General features: G+C 46.8%; 1 protein-coding gene and 1 long non-coding RNA gene across 11 annotated transcripts in view; both read left to right on the top strand.

Annotated features, from left to right (window-relative positions):
- The window catches only part of FYN (FYN proto-oncogene, Src family tyrosine kinase), a 204,176-nt gene extending 195,830 nt beyond the window's left edge, over positions 1 to 8,346 (top strand). For all 10 annotated transcript variants that reach the window (XM_014866176.3, XM_014866170.3, XM_014866178.3 and 7 more), the window contains one exon: positions 7,674 to 8,346. In XM_014866176.3, the coding sequence (XP_014721662.1) occupies positions 7,674 to 7,882 (209 nt within the window). In that variant the 3' untranslated portion in view covers positions 7,883 to 8,346. The remainder of the gene's footprint in view (positions 1 to 7,673) is intronic.
- Positions 8,347 to 14,340: 5,994 nt separating this feature from the next.
- On the top strand, positions 14,341 to 17,420 carry LOC123280482 (uncharacterized). Its single transcript, XR_011497872.1, has 3 exons — positions 14,341 to 14,449; positions 14,944 to 15,307; positions 17,223 to 17,420. It is a non-coding gene; the product is annotated as an uncharacterized lncRNA (long non-coding RNA).
- The last annotated feature ends 4,637 nt before the right edge of the window (positions 17,421 to 22,057 follow it).

Below are 22,057 nucleotides of genomic sequence, written 5' to 3'. Positions count from 1 at the left end.
GGTCCATATGTGGGGGAGGAGCCTTCCTTCAGAGCAAACCGGAGCCCAAACGCTGAAGAACTGCAAGGAAGCCAGTGTGGCTGGAGCAGAGGAAGCAGGGGGTCGGAGTGGCCCCAGGGAAGATCAGAGAGGACCTCTGTAGTTATAGCTTTTGCCTTTACTCGTAGTGAGATGGGGAGTCCCTGAGGGGCTTTGCATAGGTGACATGATCTGACATGATTTCTCTCTCTCCCCGACCCTTCTCACCAAGACATCTCTCTCTGGAACATGCAAGTCTCTCTTCTCAGCTCCACTGTCTGCCTCAGAATCCTTCAACGTCCCGCCCAGACATCCCCTCCTTTCTATAGCCTTCTCCATGTCGAGCCCAAATGGGTCGCCTCTGCTTTTGCTTCCATGACACCTCTTGAAGCCCTTGTCTTTGTGTCTCTCTTTTCCAGTAGCTCTGAACTCTTCGAGGAGAAGGGAGCTCCTTTATGTATTCCCCTTGTCCAGCACAGTGTCCCCCCATAGTAAACTCTCGGTAAGTGTAAGCAGATGATGGGTGGATAGCACAGGAAAAAAAAAAGAAAAGATTATGCCTATGAGGTTTTTGAAACAAGATATTTTAATTTGGCCCATAGCGTGCAAAGCCTTTCAACTCTATTCCGTCATCTCCACACGTAAATAGAGCGAATATTTTCCCAACCACAAGGTATCCTCTGTCCTCCAAGTTGTTCTGGGAAGTTGACCCTATGGTCAGTTCAAGCTCCATGTTCCAGCCCCATTCGATGCAGAATGTCCCAGCCATTCTGTGCCCTGGCGCCCAACTGAACACCTGCTTTGGGAATTTGGCAGGATCTGGCAAAGCAGCAGCGTTCTCTTAAGCACATCACATTTATTCATGCATTTGAAGCACTTTCAAATCTTTTAGCAAGTGACAGCTGACTGACTTTCGTGAATGCATCAGGCACCTGATCATGACTTGAAGAGGCAAGGGAAATTAGTGAAACTATAGCATCTTCCTTAAAGAATCAGAAGTCCCACCCCACCCTCCCTCTGCCCCACTCAGATGCCTTAGAGCCCTGAACCATGGACACCTATTCCTCTGTGTTCAACAGGCCGTCATTGTCGCCTGCACACTATCCCTGCTGTGCCCAGCATACTGAGAGGACCAGATTTTTCTTGGGTTAGGAAGAGGTTAGACAGTCCAGCCAGGAGAACGGGAAGCAGGATGAGACCTCTGATCTTAGCTAAGGGTGCTCTGTCCTCTGCCCTCCCTGCCCCCATCCACCGTCCCTGGGGCTTTTCCTTCCAGCTCAAGGCATTCTCTTCAGAGAGGGAATCCTGCCTGGAGTGCCCAGGAGTCATGTTGTCACCTCCCCCTACAAGGTTTCTCTTGGCCAGTGTGGCTGGTGAGAGGACAGGAGGAGAATGCAAGTCAAGAGTACTGCCCGAGAGGGACCTTCCTCTGCTTAGTCCTCGTCCGCTGCTCTTCCTCGTCAGCCGCGCACCTCCATGGCCTTTCTCCCTGTCACCCTCACCCTCTTTTTCCCTTCTCCTTTTCTGGGACAAAGGAGTTCTTTATGATACTGTATTATCAACTTTAAATAAGCTTTGTGTGTTATGGTACCTGAGTAGCTGTCGTTCTGTCTGTATTAATACAGTGGGTTTAATAAAAAACAGCTGCCCTGAGGTTATCTGGTAAGATGGGGAAAGAGAAACAAACCCAGTCATTATTGTGCCTTCTCAAGGTCACTGCTTTACTTTCATCTCTGTTCTTTGATCAGCATCTTTCTGCCCAAAACTTGTGCTTTGATCCTTTACCAAAACCTAACTTAAGCATCCTGGTTGCTGCCCAGTCAGATGACTGGAGCACATGACGATCTGAAAGCACACGTGTCTCTGGGCAAGCACCGTTAACTTAGCCCTCCTTCCTCCTGTCACGAGCACGGCACTGCTCGACAGACAGTAAGCAGAAAGGCCTTTTTACGGGGTTTATGCAGAAAAGCAAGGGGGAGCCTCTGACAGAGGCCTTATGCCCAACGCAGGATAATTTCCTTTGAATGGAAAGTTTAGTGTGCAAAAGGAATCTGGATGTCTGATAACCCGAATGTCATTCCCATTGTTAAAGTACGTAATTATTCACATGGCACAAAAAAATCCAGGTTCTTGCAATCCTTAATCAAATCCAGATGCAAACTGGAACAGAGAAGAGCTCAAATCCCCAACTGTGCAGAGCTGGCCCTCTGGGATCCATGCTAGGAAGCTGCACGAATGGAAAGCCAGAAAGCAAACGCCCTTCTTTCGTAGCAGACATTTTTTTTTCAAACAGATAAAAGCACAGTGACTATTGAGATATTTTGTGACAAATGGAGAAACTGAGGCCGGGGGAAGTCAAGTCACCTGCTGAGAGACACAGGGAGACATGCGAAGTCAGGAATAGTAAGGGTGGCTCTGCCAACAAAAATGGATTTTCTTCTTCCCTAATGAATCTAAAAGAAAAGAGGGGAGGCACTACCGATATAATATGTAGCTCAACCGAGAGGAATGGGAGAGTTTAAAAGAAAAGGAGGAGAAAAAACAAAAAAGAGAGAAGAGAAAGAAAACACACGCACGTGAAAATGACATTGTTGGCAGCTGCACAGAGGAAGGGTTGGAAAATGAGAGTTGGAAAGTTGACCTTAATTCAGAAACCAAGAGGAAGCCAGCAAAATGATTTAGAAAGGGTAATACAGTCGTAATGGCAGGAAGCAAGTACAGTCCATTTGGCCGGGGAATCTCTGTAGTGCTTTGGGCAGGCCGACTGGAAATGATGCTCTCACTGACCGTATTTGAAAGCCTGAAGTCCCTGATGACAGGAGGCCCCCGTGGACGATGTAGGGAAGGGGAATTTGAAAGGAAACCCCCACGCCACAGGCTCCACAGGTTGTCTGTGACCTGAGTACCACTGAGCTGTGCCCTGTGAGAGGGGCCCCTGGAAGTGGCCCGTTTTCCGCACTGACTCCAGTGGGAGAGCAGGAGGCTCAGGTGCTGCCACGGTGGGGGGCAGAGGACAGAGGTGGAGTAAAACTGGGCAGTGTGTCTGTGCTTGCCGGCTGCCCAGCCCTGCACCCCTTCTCGGATGTGGAGGTTGGGAACCAGGGGACACGCCTGGGCACACTCTGTGAACATGGCACTTCCCACAGCCACCCCACTGGCTGGCGGAGACCATGCCTCCTGTTGGGAAATGGGCTCTGTTGTAGCTCCCCCCAAGAAACCTGGAGGCCCAAACTCTCGATGACGGCCTTTCCCTAAAACGTGCCCATACGCTGTGTTTTAAAGTTTCTGTCTCCTGTTTCTCTCCTCCCCTTTTCCCCACTGAAAAAGGAAAAATATTCCCAAGCACGCTCCTTCCCTGTCCGTTTCCTCAATTGGGAGTACGATAAAAAGATTCTTCTTGGGGCTGGCCCAGTGGCCAAATGGTTAAGTTTGCATGCTCCGCTGCAGTGGCCCAGGGTTTCGCCGGTTTGGACCCTGGGTGTGGACATGGCACTGCTCGTCAGGCCATGCTGAGGCGGTGTCCCACATGCCACAACTAGAAGGACACACAACTATGTACCGGGGGGCTTTGGGGAGAAAAGGAGGGAGGAAAAAAAAGATTGGCAACAGATATTAGCTCAGGTGCCAATCTTAAAAAAAAAAAAGATTCTTCTCTTCTGGTATCCCTGTGTCCCTCAAGACTCCCTTCTGTCCACCCTGGCACTCAGGCTCATATGTATTCCCTTCCTTGGTCCCTGTCCTTCACCTCCCAGGTGTTAGATCAAGCCACTATCTTAGGAAAAGTGGCTAAAAGAGAGGAAATAACAGTTTTCTTTGTAACAAAAATGCGAAACCATCTAAAAAGAAAAAATATTTAGGCCCTTCTTTATAGTAGTATACAGAGTAAAACACATTTTGCTAATAAACGAATTCTTGAAATAAATATGATTTTCAAAGTTCTTAGAGCTGAGAATACTATTTTTAAACTATGAACACAATGCACTTAATTTACCTGTTGTTTGTAAAATAAAAACTAGCCTAAGCCTTCCTAAGCGGGCCTCTCTTGATGAGCAGCTGTTGGTGGGGAGGTCCGCTGTGAAGTGCCGGTCCTCAGGTCAGCCCATGTGGATTCTGGCTCATGGATGGGTGGGAAAGAGCTAATCCCATTCAGATTGCTCTTGTCGGCCAAGTGCATTGTCTTCTAGCCCACTTTTCTGGCAAAGCTGAACTGATATGTTTCTACTTGGCCCGGTGCGTGGAATTAGTTACGTATGCTCCTCGTACTTTGAAAGGCCTGGGGAGAAGGAGGCGTGAGAAGAGGAAGCAGAGGAGGAGGGGGCAGGGGGGGCAGGCAGGAGGTGGAGAGCGAGAAGGAGAGGGCCCGTGAGCTGGCGGTGTAGACTTGCCGGCGGCCTGCCCTGCGTGGGCCCAGTCACAGCTCCCTCCGTTGGCCACACAGCCCAGGAAGCCTCGGGAGATGCTACATGCTGAGGGTCAAGTCTCTGTATCCGCTGCGTCCGAGGCTTGGGCACAGCCCTGGAAAAATAGGCTTGACCCAAGTGGCCAATAAAACTTTCCATTAACGAGAATGAGTTAAGAGTTTTAAAAAGACACGTGAAATCTTTCCATTTGAGCAGTTTGTTTTTTAATGAAATGAAACCTTTATTGACATAAGCTCTGCCAGGCAAGGGGAGAATGATTAATTAAACTCTGCGGTGCCATTTTGGGCAGAGTCTCAGTACCAGAATAAAGCATTAGAAGGTATTTTCGGGGGGTTATAGGCTCCAGAGGGGCCTGTCAGACCTTCTGAGCTTCAGACCTTCTGCCTGGCTTTCCCCCAGTTCCTGTAGGCTCCTGGCAGGGGTAGGGCCAGGGCCAGGGGGATTTGTGCAGATTCAGGCCATGTGGCTTGTGAGTATTATGAAACCAAGGACAATACTAAAATACAAAGTAAACGCGCTTTGGAGAAGGCTGGTCCTGGTGTGTGACTATGTTCCTTGCCTAACCTTTCTGGGCAGGCTGGAGTGTGGTGGCTGCTGTCACTCATGCTGGGGCCTCCCAGCCAAAACCCTTGGGACTCGATGTGCATCCAGAATCAGACCTTTTTTTTTTTTTAGGAAGTCCATGCAGTGCATAGACCATAACACCCTAGGAGAGCCTGGAGCGGCACTCTCTATTCAAATACGTTCTTAATTTTGCAGCAATATGCAGGAATAAATAAAAACAATAAATAGCCTCACACCCACGTCAGGTTTTATGGCCAAGCAAGGTGAGTTCAGATCAGTTTTGCTGCCAAGTGAGTTACCAGAACTGGTGTCTAGAGTGTCCTGGGTTTGGGAACTGTGGATAAGGCATTGCTGGCCTCTGTCACTCACCGTTAGTCCAGAGCACTGCAGCACATTCCCCTGGCAGCCCCAGGTTCCATCCCTTGCCTCCAGCTCCTCGCCCCGTCCCAAGTTTTTAAAGCAAGTTTTCAGCAGTTGGAGGAGGATTTAAGGTAATTCGCCATAGAGCTATCTAAACACCAAACTGGAGAGGTACCTGTAAGATCAGGCCTGGCGTGGAGGCAGAGGACCCAGACTCATTCACCAAACCCCTCTCCCTAAAAGACGGATTCCCCCCCCCAAAATGTGAGTGAGGTTATGTTAGAATAACTAAACTGAAGGCCTACTTCAACCCAGCAGGAATAATATATGGATTTCATCACCTCAAGAAATTTTAGTGGTTGGGCCAGCCTGGTAGCGCAGCGGTTAAGTGCGCATGTTCCACCTCGGTGGCCTGGGGTTCACCAGTTCGGATCCCAGGTGCAGACATGGCACTGCTTGGCAAAAGCCATGCTGTGGTAGGCGTCCCACTTATAAAGTAGAGGAAGACGGGCGTGGATGTTAGCTCAGGGCCAGTCTTCCTCAGCAAAAAGAGGAGGATTGGCAGCAGATGTTACCTCAGGGCTAATTTTCCTTAAAAAAAAAAAATTAATAAAAAATAAGAGATTATAGTGGCAGAGATTAAGAAAGCATCCCCAAAGGGTTTGGACCAGCACGTGAATGACAGGACCATGGTTGACAGCTAAAGAGCCAGGACAAACCCAGCTCCAAAATTAACCACAAAACGGAGAGAACTGCCAATAGATCCCAAAGTCTGAGTGTCCCCTCCCCAGGGTGACAGGGTTGTGCTCTGAGCCCAGCTCCTCTGGCCAGGCTTACAGGGTCCTAGAGAGCTGGTTGCCACCTCCTCCAGAAGTAAAGGGAGCTGCTGCATGCGCCTGCTGAGTTCTCCTGCTGGAGATGTTCCTGAGGGAGAGGGGAGGAAATCTAGGCTTCTGTAAGGCTTGAGCCCACATTCTTGCTCGCATAAATTAACTGGGTCAGCAGTTGGGGAGGATTCCAGATTATAGGCCTGCAGCCAAGAAGCAGCCAAAACGTACAAGGGCTTGGCAGGTGATAGCAGAACATGATATGGCACAAAAAAGAAGGGAAACTGGAGAATAGTGCCTGGCAGTGATTGGGAAAGGGGTCAGGGCCTTCGCCTCACCCCAAGTGTGGTATTTCCTGTTCTGTCAAGAAGGCCAACATGCAAGCAGGCTGCCTTCTCTCCAGGGTTAGCAATCTCCCCAAATGTCTCCTGTTAGTGCCATACAGCCCGATGTTCCGACGTGAGGCAGCTCCCCCAGAGGGTCACAAAGGTCTCAAATGATAGATGGCCTGTCCTACAGCATCAGTAAACACAGGCCCTGGAGACACCCTGTCTCCCCATCAAAGTCACCAAACCTCAGGGCACCTCGGGGTCACTGGGCTGGATGGTGCCCAGCCGTGGTGGCATGATGACAGATCTCAGATGGTGGGGCACCAAGAGCTTGCCCAGGCACAAAGACAGCTAATTTATGAAGTTTATCAGTGGAGCTTATCGACACTATAAACAAGGGACAGTGTTTTTCATTCCATGGATTTTTTTTTGTCTGCTTCATTCATATTTTTTTGTCAGCTTAATTGAAGTGTAATTTACATACAATAGGATTCAACAATTTTAAGAATTCAGTGAGTTTTAGCAAACATAAAGAGTCACACCACCACATACAGGATGTAGGCCAAGGGTTGGCAGACTGCGGCCCGTGGACCAAACCCAGCCCCCATCCTGTCCTTGTTTTGTACATTTTTAAAGGATTGTAAAGAAAAACATGAAGAATGTGCGACAGAGATGGGTGCGACCCGCAAAACCTAAGACATCTTCCCTCTGGCTCGGACAGGCAGAGTTTGCGGACCCTCACACAGCTTTTCCACCACCCTCGCGGCCCCTGCGGCCCCTGCAGGCATTCCCCTTCCTCACCCCTGGCAACCAGTGATCTGCTTTCTATCACTGTAGTTTTGCCTTTTCTAGAACTTCGTATAAATGAAATCATACTGTACGTTGCCTTTTGCATCTGGCTTCTATCAGTTGTAACACTTTTGAGAGTCGTTGTCTGCACTTTTCCGTGTATCAGTAGCACATTTCTTTTATATTTCTGAGTGATGGGGTGTCCCATGTAAGGTAGGCTTCCACTCTGCATGAGATGGGGGCCCTCAGCATGTTTTAACCCCATGCAGGCTCAAAGCAGAAGCCAAGGGGTGGGGGGAGGCCCAGGGCCAGGGGTCGCGGCCCGCAGCCAGAGGGGCCCGCTCTCACCTCCCTTGTCTCTGCAGGCATGAACAACCGGGAGGTGCTGGAGCAGGTGGAGCGCGGCTACAGGATGCCCTGTCCGCAGGACTGCCCCATCTCTCTCCACGAGCTCATGATCCACTGCTGGAAAAAGGACCCCGAAGAGCGGCCCACTTTCGAGTACCTGCAGGGCTTCCTGGAGGACTACTTCACGGCGACAGAGCCCCAGTACCAGCCTGGTGAAAACCTGTAAGACCCGGGTCTGCAGAGAGAGGCCTCGTCCAGGAGGCTTCCCCGCCCCCTCCCCATTAGCTTCCAATTCCGTAGCCAGCTGCTCCAAGCAGAGCAGCCAGAACCGTCCAGGATCAGATTGCATGTGACTCTGAAGCTGACGAACTTCCATGGCCCTCATTAATGACACTTGTCCCCAAATCCGAACCTCCTCTGTGAAGCATACGAGACAGAATCTTGTTATTTCTCAGACTTTGGAAAATGCATTGTATCGATGTTATGTAAAAGGCCAAACCTCTGTTCAGTGTAAATAGTTACTCCAGTGCCAACGATCCTCCTCGTGCTTTCCTTTTTTTAAAATGCAAATCCTATGTGATTTTAACTCTGTCTTCACCTGATTCAACTAAAAAAAAAAGTATTATTTTCCAAAAGTGGCCTCTTTGTCTAAAACAATAAAATTTTTTTTCATGTTTTAACAAAAACCAATCAGGACAGGTGTTCGTTTTTTTCTTTTTTGTAAATATGAATATGTATAATATATCCATCCCTGTACACACACCATGTGGGTGCTAACGTGGAGACCGTGGCCAAGCTGGGCCACGAAGCTTCGGGACCCGGAGTGAAGATTTTCCGGCAGAATCAGCATAAAAGCACTGGTGTCATTCTGAAAACCAGTGGCCTCCTTTTTGGCTTTTGCAAAGCATGAGTCTTTCTTTCTTTTTTTCTTTTTGATTTGGATTGCACTTTTTGGTTCATGACTGCACCTCTGGTGGCTGTTCCTTTGACTCTTCAGCAGCCCCCACGCTGACTTCCCAAGTTCTGTTTCCAGTATTTGCTTCAACTTAAACTGCGATTTGTTCTTGAAACTTAAGAGTTGAGCATATTTAAGCAAGCAAACGGCCAGTACCACCGGGGGAACTGGAAAACGGATACCACACAAACTTCTTGTATAAAAATACGAATGCTGAAGTGTTTCAGACTTTTTTTTAATTTAATAAACATTGTAACCACATTTAAATGGTCTAAAACCCATAGCATTGTAGTCGTGGCAACCTGCTGAATTCTCATACAACTAAAACTTATGGGGATGGTGAGGGTGGGGGTTGTACATTTCCCATTGTAAGATAAGTGTTTTAAATGTCCTGTACTGCTAATGAAATGACTTTCTCTATGTCCAAGTCTTCTCCAGTGGAATAACTATGCACTACTTTACATTTCACGGGGATGCACAAAAAAAAAAAAAAAGTATTACATTTTTAGTTACTGTTTGTACCAAGCTTGAATTACGTCTGTTTAACAACAAATCAAAAAGCCTATTTCTATTGGGTTTTTAATACTGAGTAGCAACTCTGAAGTCTTAATTCCTTTTTTGTTATGATTTATTTGTGAGTTTACATTTTTAAATTGTTTAACTTTCTTAATTTAGTAATTAAAAAGAGAGCATTTTACATTTGAATTTTTTTTTTTGTTCATTTGTTTAAATCAAATCATGGAAGGTACTCTAGTGACGTATCTGTCCCCACACCAGGTTGTCAGGAGTCATGTGGTGGGTTTCACCGTTGTGCAGTGATTTCCAGATGACAGAAATGTTCAGAACACCTGGAGCGGTTTTTTGTTTTACCCTCAGAAAAGCTAGGCTATTGTCTAGCTAATTCAGAGGACTGTTAAAGCAAGATGAGGCATACCTAAACATTTTAATTTATCAGAAATTTTCTCTAACTGGAATTTTCTGTGTCCCACTTGTAGGAGAAAGAGACAATTACAAGAAGAATCTTTCTTGTCCTGGAGTCAGTGTATATATTGCCCTGTGTCCCTCCACCTCTGTAATGAAGTTGCTGAGCAGAAAACAGCCTGGTGTGGTCAAAGGGCCAGTGCATAGAACAGCTAACTGTCCAGGCCTGGCTCTGCTCTCATTCAGCTGTGGGACCTCGAGCAGCCACCTGGCATCTCTTGCTTGCAGGTCCTGTCTGTCAAAATGAGGGGGTTGGGTAAGATTTGCTGTTGGTGCAAAGCTCTTATTACCTACAATTATTATCACATTACTGGGCAATTTATTAACACGTTCTAGTTTTTTTTTTTCTTTGCTGAGGAAGATTGTCCCTGAGCTAACATCTGTGCCAGTCTTCCTCTATTTTGTATATGGGGCACTGCCACAGCATGGCCTGACAAGCAGTGTTTAGGTCCCCACCAGAGATACAAACATGCAAAACCCCAGGCCACCAAAGTGGAGCACATGAACTTAACCACTATGCCACAAGACTGGCCCCAAGATGTTTTTAAAGATCACTGTTTTTAATCTTCACATCCCACTAGGTTGGATAATTTGAAAATATTCTCTGGAGGGTTTTTGTTTATATTTTTGACTTGGTTGTTCAAGAAAATCTGAAAATGTCATGACAACCTGTTTTAAACAGAGATTCTTTAAGAAAAAACATAATCTCTTTGAACCAAAGTAGCCTTTAATTCATCAGTTGAGTTCATTGTGTATTCTCTCATATGAAGCACAACCAAGGACTTGACTTAACTCAAAGGCACTCATGAAATGCAGCGTGCCAGGACTATTCTGGAACACTTAGAGTAGGGTTGCAGAATAAAAGTAAAAGAGTAGCTATAAATACAAAGAAATCAGAGATGTTTGCAGTTTTTTTTTTCCCCAAGAAACTAATGTGCTGTCAAGAAATGCCTGAGTAGACAAGTCCAGGCAAATGAAACATCGCCTCCGGGGAGGCCCAGCACCTCCCCAAAAGCCCCTCTCCCTCACAAGTTGTAGAAGCTTGAGGTGAGGGAACTGAAGTCATTGACCAGAAAGTTCTCTTGTGAAGAAAGAAAAGTATCTTGAAAGGCACCTCAGCGGCAAGCAACAGTGAAAGACTTTTTGTCTGTAGTGATCTGTAGTGAATGAGTACTTGCTCTGTTCTCGCAGGAGAGCTGGCATCTGGCATTGCTGTGCTGCATCGGGAGCCTTCCTAATAAACTGTTTCTTTTTACCTTCTTAGAAGCAAATAATAAACCTACGAAAGAAGACAAGTCGACAAAGCCCAGACATTGTAAATGTGACAGAATGCTTTCTGTTCTCCCGTGTTCACTGAGGCTCGCACTCTCCTCTGAGGCCACTTGGTTCACGGTGACCTGATGGCTAGGAGATGGCTTGGTTCACGGAGAGACTGTAGTGGATGTGGGGCCTCCCACGTGTGAGAGCATCAGAGTGTAGGTGGAAGCAAACGATGCATTTGGCAGTGCCTTGGTCATGGCAAAGAAAGATATATGGGGAACCAGGCAGATCCACGAGAAAAGTTAAGGGTGCTCATAATGCCTCAAATACAGCCACACTACTGAAGATTTCCTGACAAGTGCCAGAGGGTGTTTACCTGCCTTGAGAAAGCTAGAAATCCTCCTGTGGCTAAATTTTGGCACCAGAGGATTTTTCTAGTAGCATTGGAACTGCAAAGTCTTAACCTGATATTTCCTAGGGGACCCTAAGAATGTATATACCATATTAATTGGAATGGTCTTCCATGAGTCTTGAAAGAAGGGAAGGTTTTCAGCAGTACGCAGAGAATTGCACTGAAGCCCATGGCATAAGGGATGTCATCTGTTCTTTTGTCATGGCTCGGCACAAGAGAACTTCACTTGACAGGGTAAACATTTCCTAACAAGTTGTATTTGGATAAAATGGTGTTTGTTCAATTTGTTCCTGAAAGGTATTTTAATGGGGTTAGATGACTTTTGTTGGCTTTCTTACCATTATATATTATACTGTTGGAATTCAATTAGACTGTCCAAACTATTTGCTAGAAGGAAGAAAGGAAAGGAGGGAGGGAGGGAAAAGAGGGAGGGTGAGAGAGAAAGAGAAAAGGATGGAAGGGAGGAAGGGAGGAAGGAAAGAATTTGGTGGGGGGAAGAGAGCTCAAATAAATTTATTCTAAAAATGATATTGTGAGGTACAGATTTACTAAAGCAAGTACCAATAATTTATGTTTATTTTATCTAATTCTCAAAAACAGATTACAACTACCGAGAAGAAAATAATGAAAAATTAGTATCTTCAATATCTTTGAAATGAGAAATAGAACTTCATAATTTATATATACCTATATTCCCAGAAATTTTTCATAATAAATTCCTAGATTGTACCTCATTCTTTCTAAACATGCCAAATATTCAGAATCCCATGGAAGTGGGGGATAGTATACCTTTATTTAAAAATTAATTTGAGGACTGAAAATAAAAATAAGTGGTTTTCCAGTGTGACAGCAACTATTCTAAGGAGAATGTGATCAGTGACAAATCACTGCTTCCCCAGCAGCCAGAACACTATACTCCTTTCCAGAATACTTACTATTCTTCTAATAATGTGTTTGAGAATACATCTTTTAATGCATTTTAAAGAATTCTTTAAAAGAAGAGACTTCTTTTAATGCATTTTCCCTGCCAGATTGTGAGTTCCTTGAGAACAGAAACTGCTTAACTTGTTCACCACTGCTCTGCCTGCATCTAGGGCAATGATAAGCTGATGGTGGATGTTGGGTGGATGGTTGGATGGATGACGGTCAGATGGATGATGCTGTCCAAGGGGCGAATGGTTCACCTGCGAGTGACACGCTTACCCAAGAAGCTACTGAGCACACTGGGATTGGCTGTGAGCTGCCCGAGACACGAGCCCTGCCCGTTGTGAATGTGTAGCCACCAGTCTTCAATATATGTTTTGAAGGCCCAGTCTATAGCCTGGACTGAACATCATTAGTGCTTCCCAAACCTTTCCCCAGGACTCATCCCAACACCAATGGGAATAAACTTGTACCCTCTGGGACCTGGGGCCTTCAAGGTCTCACTCTAACCTTGTAATTTTATGATAACTTGATATTCTCTCTAAAATATCCATTTTTTGTCTTCATATAAAATTATTTTCCCAGACCTTCAGCTTGTGCATTGTTTACCAGGTGATGGCTTGTAGTGTCACTGGCACCCCTCTGCATGACCTGGGAAGTCATTCCTGTGCCCTGCTTGAGAATCACAGTGTGAAGATGTTGTCCATAAAATATTACTGCCAACATGAAAATATTGTAGTTGGGAGAGGTAACATTAACTCCCTTTAATATGGAGTCTCTTATCTGATTCCCTTTTTTCACTCAGCAAAGAACAGCCCCCTGACTGAGAACGGGACAGAAGATGAGGGGGTTTGATGATGGAAAGAAAAAAAACCATTCAGAGCCACCTAAAAGGGAAGGTCTGGTCAGTCAGCCTGCTGGTCCAAGATGGTAGCAAATGGGAGTAGACAGGATGGAGACGTTGGACAAGGAGGAAGAAACCAGAGCTTGGATGAAAAAGTCCTTTGCCAAGACTATTCAAGGCAATGGGATGATGGCAGATAAGACTGTGGATAAGTGTAAGGACTTACCATTCATTCCTTTGCCAAACATTTGTTGAGTACTTATTATGGACTAGACCCTGTGCTTAGCGCTAGAAAGCCAGTCCAGTGAGGGTGGACACCCATAGAAGACAGACGCAGTAAGCTTTCTGCCAGGTGGTAGCAGAGGAGTGCCATCCGGCCCAAAGTGAGGAGTGCAGGGAGGCTTGCTGGAGGAGGCGATGCCTGAACTTAGTCTTAAAGGACATGGAGAAGTAGATTATGTATTGCTTAATGGTAGGTCCATTATTTTTTGCCTTTAGATGTGTTTCTTTCTGATTCCCAACCCCCGTTAGGGGCAAGCTCATGCTTTAAATATAGAAGATGCTCAGCAAATGCATCCAAGTGAAAAAAAACCAAAACCAAGCCAAGAAAAATCTGAATCTCTCTCTCTCTCTCTCTCACACACACATTAAAAAGTATATCAGTACATCATTTACTCTTAGTGAGCTGCTCACAGGAGAGGCTGGTAGATAACACCATAAAAGGGCAGAGAGTGAGGTTTCAGGCAGGTCGTTGGCTCCAGTGTCCCCACCGGAATGTAGTTGGAACTATATTTATAGAGCATGAGAATAAAAGAATTGCCAGGAAAGAGGCTTGTAACGACTCCTCTCTGCCTCTCTTCCTAACAAGTGGTGGGGGTTTTCTCCCATTTACGAGCCCATTGCATTTTTCCTCTCCTCCCCTCTACTCAACTATTTTGCTTGAAGTGTCGTGAGCAGGTGCAACATGTAAACTCATGAAGGGAGGCATACACTAGCAGTTGTGAGGTGTTCTGGTCGTTTTGTTTTGGAATTTTCTTCCCTTTGGTTAATTATCAAGTGCTTGCTATGTAAGAATCAATGAGTAGCTAATTGGAAGCAAGAGAGAATGAAATGGGTATTATTCAGATAGTGTTTTTCATGAAAAGCGTACATGTAATACTGTGGGGAAATATTACTAAATAGCAAGAGATTTTATCTTTTTTTTTTTTTTTGGTGTATGTTTACAAAAGGATTTATTTAAAGCCACTCATAAACTAAATCCAGGGATGTGAATCCTTTCATTTTTAGACTCCTCCCAAGGGGTGAGTGCAGGAAGACACCAGGAGGGAGGCGGAGCCTCTGGAGATCTTTCTGGAACCCAAACCACCCTAACTGGAGCCAGAAGGTCTGTCAATTCCCAGAGAGCAGCAAGGAAATGGTAAGTAAATGGCAGCAGTTGCCTAGAGAATTAGGGAATGAATAACAATGCTTTCTGGTAAATTAACCATATTACATTGTGCACAGCAAAGTGATGGAAGAACCCAGTTAAAAATTGAATAATAATTTTCCCACATCATTTATGTAAAATGCATAATTTTCCTACTTCAGTGGACTTTGGTTTGATTTAAAATATGAACCGCTCTAGTACTGTTCACCAAAGCATAATTTGTGAGATAATTGGGAAGGGGAGGAGAAATCAGGCTGTAATCAGCACAATCCTGTGTGAGCCACTTCACCTCCCTCCCGTCCCCTGCAAATTTCGGAAATTGTTTGTCGATAGGTTGAAGGTCTCTATGTGAAAGTGTGAGGCATCAATCATTGTCGTTGCTATCACTAAACCATGACCTCACCGTGTGCGAGAGGGGAAAGCAAGGCTTCCCTCTAGTCAGTCTTTTTCTGCTCTAATTCAAATAAGTACTTGTTTTTGAATAGTAGGGAAAATGGAAATGTTGCCATGCTTAAAACAGCAAGCCGAGAACAAAAGAAACGTGCAAGCAGCGGAAGGAGACCTTGGAAGATGCGTAGATAGAACAAAAAACTGCGCTTGGCCAGGATTCTGTTTCAGAATCAAATGCAAAATGAAGAACGTTGTTCCAACTATAACGATTTTGCCACCTACGATCTCTGAAATGAAAAGTCGTCATGGAATCCACGTTGACATTCAAAAGCTGTGCTCTTGCGATGAGTGATGGTGTTTGTCCGTGACTGATGTAGGCTTCAGAACCAGAGCTGTCGGCGGTGGGGTGGAATTCCACAGGTGAACCAGCCACCCTTCACTTCGACGCTGCCCTCCCGGGTCAGTCACTGTTGCTTTTCCTCGCTCTCCTCCTTCCCCCATCCTTCACCCCTGCTCCCCACCCCCACGAGAACTATAGAGTTTTCATTAGATATTCAGTCATTCTCTTCATCCTCGTCTCTCCACAAAGGGCCATTATTTACTTACTAAAGTTAGCCCTTAGATTTTTGACCTTTCAGGGCAAATCTGTGGCTGATTCTGTCTGCTTCTCTTTGTTGTCCTAATCCTGCCTCCTCTGTAACCCTGCTGGCCCCACGAGGCTGAACCTTGAACCCCATAAATCTCCATACTTCTCTCTCGGGTGCCCATTTTGGTTGGCCAAAGGGGCCTTCCCAAGTCTTAATACTCTTCCCCACTCTTTCCTTCTCTCCCTCCTACCCCTGCCACTAGCCTAAGATTTATCTGACACTAGGTTTTTCCCTATGCCTCCTGCCACTAGCTAGAAATTGCCTTTTTGCAAATTGGAAAAAGCTATCCTACCTCAAGACACTTTGCTGCCATCAGCCAGAAAATTATTGTAATAGATATGCCAAGAGATGATGTGAATGGTGCCCCCTAGAATTGTGCAGTACACAACTGGCACCGCGGTATGAGACAACGCTGTAGTTGGAAACCACCTGAGTTACCTTGGAAGTCTGTAAAACTCAGAGCCACGGTAGGTCAGTCTTGCCTTTTTATGACAGTTTGCAATTTCAAAATCTAAACCTTTCAGCCTTGATCACAAATTGCTGAGGGGCAGTTTCTGGAAGAGACAAAGAGCCCCTAGGCAGCAGTACTTATAAGAGTAAAGGGCTCTTTAGTCAGCCCTAGATTTGGCCTGCTGGCTGAGCAGATGCAGCCCAAACCACACTGGGTAGAATAGTAGGGGAAATGGAAATGTAGCAGAGCACCATTAGAATCTCGTAAGTCTGAGTGTTGGGGGTACCGGGGAGCAGGGTACTTGTATTAGGTCAACCATGACCCCTCCTCGGCCTTGGCTGCTTCGTTTCTTGTTGCTTGCCCCATCTGTTCCCCTCCCCCCACCCCCTTCACATTCCGCACAACCTGCACGTTCTGGTGATCTTTTGCTGCAAAACAAGCCACCCCAAAATTTATTAGCGGAAACAGAAACAGACGTTTATTTTGCTCACAAGTCTGCGATTTGGGCATGGCTCCCAGGGGCCTCTCTGCTCCCCACGGTGTCACCAGGGCAACTCAGATGTGGCTGGAGGAGCCGCTTTTACCATGGGGGCTCACATGGCTGGTCAGTAGATGCTGGCTGCTGCCCAGGAGCTCAGCTGGGGCTTGGGTTCCTCTGCACCTGGGCTCCCAGGTGGCCGTGTGGGCTTGCTCACATGGCGGAGCCCATGTCAAGCCACCAAGTGAACAACCCCAGCTGACTCTTCACGGAGCAGAGGAAAGCTGCCCCTACCAAGCCCTGCCCACTTTTCAAATTTCTGAGTGAAATAAATGTCTATGGTTTTAAGCCACTAAGTTTGGGATGGTTCATTTTGCAGCCATGGATCACCAGAATGTATAGGCTGGGCTGAATGTGGTGTGAATCCGTTCCCACATTTCTCTAGGATGCCTCCTGATGCTGCAGAGTTGAGGAAGCTAAAAACTACATTTCCCAGACTCCCTTCCCATTAGGATCATGAGGATCAATTACGCTATTACCAATTAGACTTATTTGCACAAAGTTCAGAAGGCAGAAGTGAGGTGGAAGCCAGTTTCTTACAGCTTTTGACTGTTTTCTGCTGGAAAGCAAGATCATGGAGCCACTGATGCCCAGTCTCCAGCTTCATGAGTGTCAAGAGTCTGTTGTGGAGGTGGCAGTGGCTAGACACCACCTCCCAACAAGCAGGCAGACACGGTGGCGGCAGCAGTGGCATGCTCTTCTAGGCTTTCTGACCTCTTTCTGACCATTGTATTGCAGCCACGGTGTTCTTAAGGGCAACAGTTCCCGTGGCAGCTTCTCAAGTCCCACCTTCCTGATTGTGGCAGAGGTGGCAGCTCTCCTGGCTGATTGATTCTGCCACATTCTGAGAGTCATCCCCGGAGGACCAGCGTAAAGCCCTCTCTCCCAGCTCTTCCACCAAGTCTGTAATTCCCCATATTAAACCTTTTTTTGCTTAAAAAACCTAGTATGGTTTCTGTTTCCTACATTGAACCTTGCAGCTGATACTCGATGATCCCCTAAGTTCTGTCCCTTCTCAGCCATCCTTTTGTTCTTGCTTGTTGTTTCTCGTTTAATCATTCCTTTAACAAATATTTATGGAGGATCTACTATGTGCTAGGCACCATGCTGGACCCTGGAGAAAAATCTATTAACTAAACAGACACGGCCCCACCCTCATGGAAGGAGCCAGAACAAAGACCAAGAGACAGCCAACTACAGCCCTAGGACCAAATCAACCCCCTGCTTGTTTTTGTATAACAGTTTTCTTAGAACACAGCCGCACCCATTCACTTACGTGTTGTCTTTGGCTGGTTTTTCCCCACCATGGCATAGTTGAGTAGTTGCAAGAGAGACAGTATGACCCACAGAGCTGAAAATACTTACTATCTGGCCTTTTATAGAAAAGTTTGCCAACTCCTGAATTAGACAAATAAAACTCCAAGTGACGCTCCTGTTGTCCCCCACATCCAATCGAGGGCTCTCTCTGTCCATTCTGCACACTCCACCTGCCAAGCTCCAAGCTCGGTTCTGAGCCCTTCATGAGAATCATCTCACTTAATTTTCACAAGCTTGGGACATCTTCTTACTACCTCTGTTTTACAGAGAAGGAAACTGAGATTTAGAGAGACTTGGGCTTGAGTGACTGGGTAGATGGTGATAGCATTAACAGAGATAAAATAGGTCTGTCCCCTTCCAGAGGAGACCAGAAAAGAAGCAGGAGATGACGGATTTGGTGTGGACTTGTGGTGCATGAGGCACCTGCAGACGTCCGTGAGAGGCTGTCCTGGCTGATTTCCTGCTTGGTGTGGTGGAAAAGCGTGGATTTCAAGTCTGGACCAATTTTAGGTTCAAATCCCAATTCTCCCACTTCACCAGTGGTGTGAGTTTGGGTACGTTACTTCACGTCTCCAAGCCTCTTAGCTTCAGTTTCCTCAGAAGTAAAATGGGCTCATGTGAAGACAAAATAAAGTGATATTCATACGGCATGCAGCATAGTGCTTGGTACACGGTTGTCGTTTGATCCGTGTGGGCAACCTCCCCTTCGTCTTCAGTCTGTTGCTCACAGGTTGGACAATAATCTAAAAGCACAGCTTTGACTGTGTTGTTCTCCTTCTCAAAAAATGTGATGGTTCCCACTGAGCCCCACACATTTGGAGGCCTGCCCAGCCCCCACCTCTTCTTTAAATTCCCCCCAACACCACGCCCTCTGCTGAAGGTCACATTCTTACCACGTGACCCTCCCCTCAACCAGCACAGGTGAATGATACCAGGGGCAGACACCTGACCAGGAGGAACCAATCCATTGACCAGCCCCTAGCTAATATTGTCTCCTTCAGGTTGGAACGAAGAATCGAGAGGCTGTAGTGATGGACACTTGGCCTACAGGTTAATCTGAGTCAGGGCCAGAGTTGGCCCCATGGGGGAGCTGATGACACCGTCTGCATGGAAGGAACCAGGACAAAGGGGGAACAGTAGCTGGAGATCATGGGCCGCGAGGGAAAGGGTGACTGGTAACAGCTGCTGTCCGTGCTCCTGTATCTGGAGGTCCAGCTGTATTTCCTGAGTGCCATTTCTGTGAGATTGCACGAACCCTTGCAGAAGACCATCTCATCACTTAAGCTAATTCAAGAGTGTTTAGGCCACTGCAGTCCAGCTCAGCTGTTTTGCCAGCCTCATCTCTCCATCTCTCCCATAACCCCACCCTAGATCCTGGCTACACTGGATTGCCTACAACTCCTCAAGCATGCTCTGCACTGCTCCAGTCGTTTCCCCTGGCCTGGAATGTTCTTTTGCCCTCTTTCCTCTTAACAGCCTCTCCATCCTTTGAGGCCCAGCTCAAACATCTGCTCCCTCCTGAAGCCTTCTCTGATCCCACGGTCACAGCGATAGCTCCCTCCTGAGAGGTCCCCACACTTGGCTTCTTGTCTCTCCACAGCATTCGCCACCTACTCTTCCCTGAGTTTTCCTCTTTGTCTCTCTGCTCACTGAGGGTAGGAACTTGGCACACATTAGGCTCTCGGATATTATACTGATTTTAATCCAAGAGTTGGAATCCTAAAATACAATCTGAGTTTCTTCAACACAGAATATCATGCCAATATAAGGCGTTGTTCATTAAAATGGAAATGCATTTAGAGAATGCTTCAGATTAAAGGGATGAAGATCAAAGGGCACATTTTTGGCCAAGAGTTCTGAGTCTTAGAGACCCAAATAAATTGTAGACATTTATTTCCTGAATTGATTGGAACCATAACACTGGATTTGGTGCTGTAATATAAAACTTTCTGAAACTTTTAGCCTGGCGGAGAGTCTGTTGTCTCTTTACTGTGTTAGGATTGTTCTTGTCTAAAGTCAAAGCGCCCGCGCCTATTGCTGAAACTGGCTGGTAAACTGGAAGGCCTGACTTACAAGAAGCTTCCATTGCTGCCCAGGAACCTGAAGAGCGCTGGCCTTTGTCGGAGTTACAAGCATGCCTAGCCTCAAATGTTTCAGGAGAAGATGTGTCTGTATTGCATGCGGACATGTGTCCACTCAAGTTCAAGATCCTGTGGACCCATGTCGAGAACAGAAAGCAGCTGCATGTGCAGACAGCTGCATTTGCAAACGTGTGAGAATTCCCTGATCAGGATCTTGACTACAGTGGGCCCGCCAGCTCCTCCTGGGCCCTCCGCCTGGGGCTCAGCCCTGGGCTTGCTCGCCCTGCTACATGCCCGGCCTGATGCTCCCCCAAGCCTGAGTGCCCCAGGCTCTCTCTGGACCAGGGGGCTGGCTTTTGGGTTCTAGGTCATGGGGTGAGCCAACCCCTTGCCCCTGAGCCCAGGGAGGGAGGGAGGCTCCCAAATCCTGAAGCAGAGTTCACCATCTCACACTGACCTCTGACCCTTCCCAAGCTTCCTGAACAAACCCCAACTAGGGCAAGCTAAAACCACAGTTCCCAAACCTGCCTGTGCATTCCCAAAAGGAGAATCTTTAAAAATGCAGGTTTCTTGGCCCTTCCCCAGACTTGCTGAATCAGGCTTTCTTTGGCAGGAGGCCCAGGAATTTGTCGTGGAGCGTGTGTGCACTTTTCTGCTCTCACCTTCCTCCCACTGGAAACGTGTAGCTGCAGAACAATCGCATGACACTCTTCTTTGGGTTCCTTTTAAACCTACTTGCCTCAGTCCATGGAAATCTCCCACCCTCAACTCTGGTCTGGGCAGCCCTGGCAATCCCGTCACAGCCTGCCTCTGCTGGCAAGGAGGGACACCAAAGAGGCTGGTGACTGGAGCACCCCAGGGCACAGCTGTGGGTGTTTCCCCATGGTGGGGCGGCAGGGCAGTCTTGGCCATGGGGCCTTCAGCTTTTAGAGAAGCCACAGGCCAGGCCAGGTAGGCTTGGCCTGACTCAACCCCTGAAAAAGCAAGTCCTTCTGTGACAGGGACTAGTGACCCGTGGTTAGTCTCCCAGGAGCAGCCCAGAAATCGGACTGGGGTTTGGGGAACAGGATGACAGGGCTCCCATCATACCAGGACGAGATGCCCAGCTCACATCTCTTCTACCACTTGATCTGGGGCTGCAAGGCAGAGAGCTTCAGCCAGGACCTCAACCCTAGCACTTCAAGGAGGTGCCGCCCTTTTGTATTTAATGAACCTGACCTCCAGCAGAAAGTGCCAGAAGATCAAAACTTATAAGGCACAAGGCATTGTTTTTCTGGGCAAACCCCTGGTTTTAGAGATGCAACTGGTCAAACAATATACTGAAAACTCTCTTTGGCTTTATTCCTGCCCCCTACCTTGTCCTTTTCATAATGAGAATGTCTCCACGAGAAATGGCCTCCAATGTCCTATCCCTGGGCTGGCCACATTGAAGGGACGCCCTGCCTCACTGCTATGCCCTCTTTTGATAAATGTAACTATCTCAAGTACCTCCCCTTACCCGTCAGAGATTCAAATATGCTCCCGCAGAGGATGGGACCACGGTTGGATAGAGAAGCGCTGCTGTGGAGAGAGGATGCTAGCATCCACAGGGACTTTCTCCAGAAGCTGAATGACTCTAGAGCTTCATGCCCCTTGGGCTTTTTTCAAACTGAAAGACCCTCGCATAAAGTGGTCCTCCCCATCCGGCTCACAGGGGCATCCTGCAGTTTGTCTTCGGCCCTGGCTGGTCAGCTCATCAGCTCTTACCTGGCTGGCTGCCTCCTGGCGAGCTCACTGCTGGCTCAGGCAGTTGAGACAACAGGGGCTGAAATTTTAGTTAAATGCAGACTCCTGGACTTTTCTGATCCTGGGGCGAGACCCAGAAGTCTACATTTTTAAATACATAAAATTTTTCTTTTTGATGGCACGTGTCCACAATTCGTATGTTGAAGCCCTAGCCCCCACCAGGTACCTCAGAATGTGACTGTAATGTGTCAAAACCTAATGTGTGTTAAAATGTGTCTAAACCCATAAATATAGACTATGGGCAAAATAACTTAAAAAAATGTTTTAAACAGCTTTATTGAGACATAATTCACATACCACACAATTCGCTCATTTGAAGTATCCAATTTAATGGCTTTTTGTATATTCATAGAGTTGTACAACCATCACCACAATTGATTTTAGAAACGT

The sequence above is a fragment of the Equus asinus genome, chromosome 24 (assembly GCF_041296235.1).
Source record: "Equus asinus isolate D_3611 breed Donkey chromosome 24, EquAss-T2T_v2, whole genome shotgun sequence".
NCBI lineage: Eukaryota > Metazoa > Chordata > Mammalia > Perissodactyla > Equidae > Equus > Equus asinus.
Note: the sequence above shows the minus strand (reverse complement) of the source record. Positions and strands in the feature narration are given on the sequence as shown.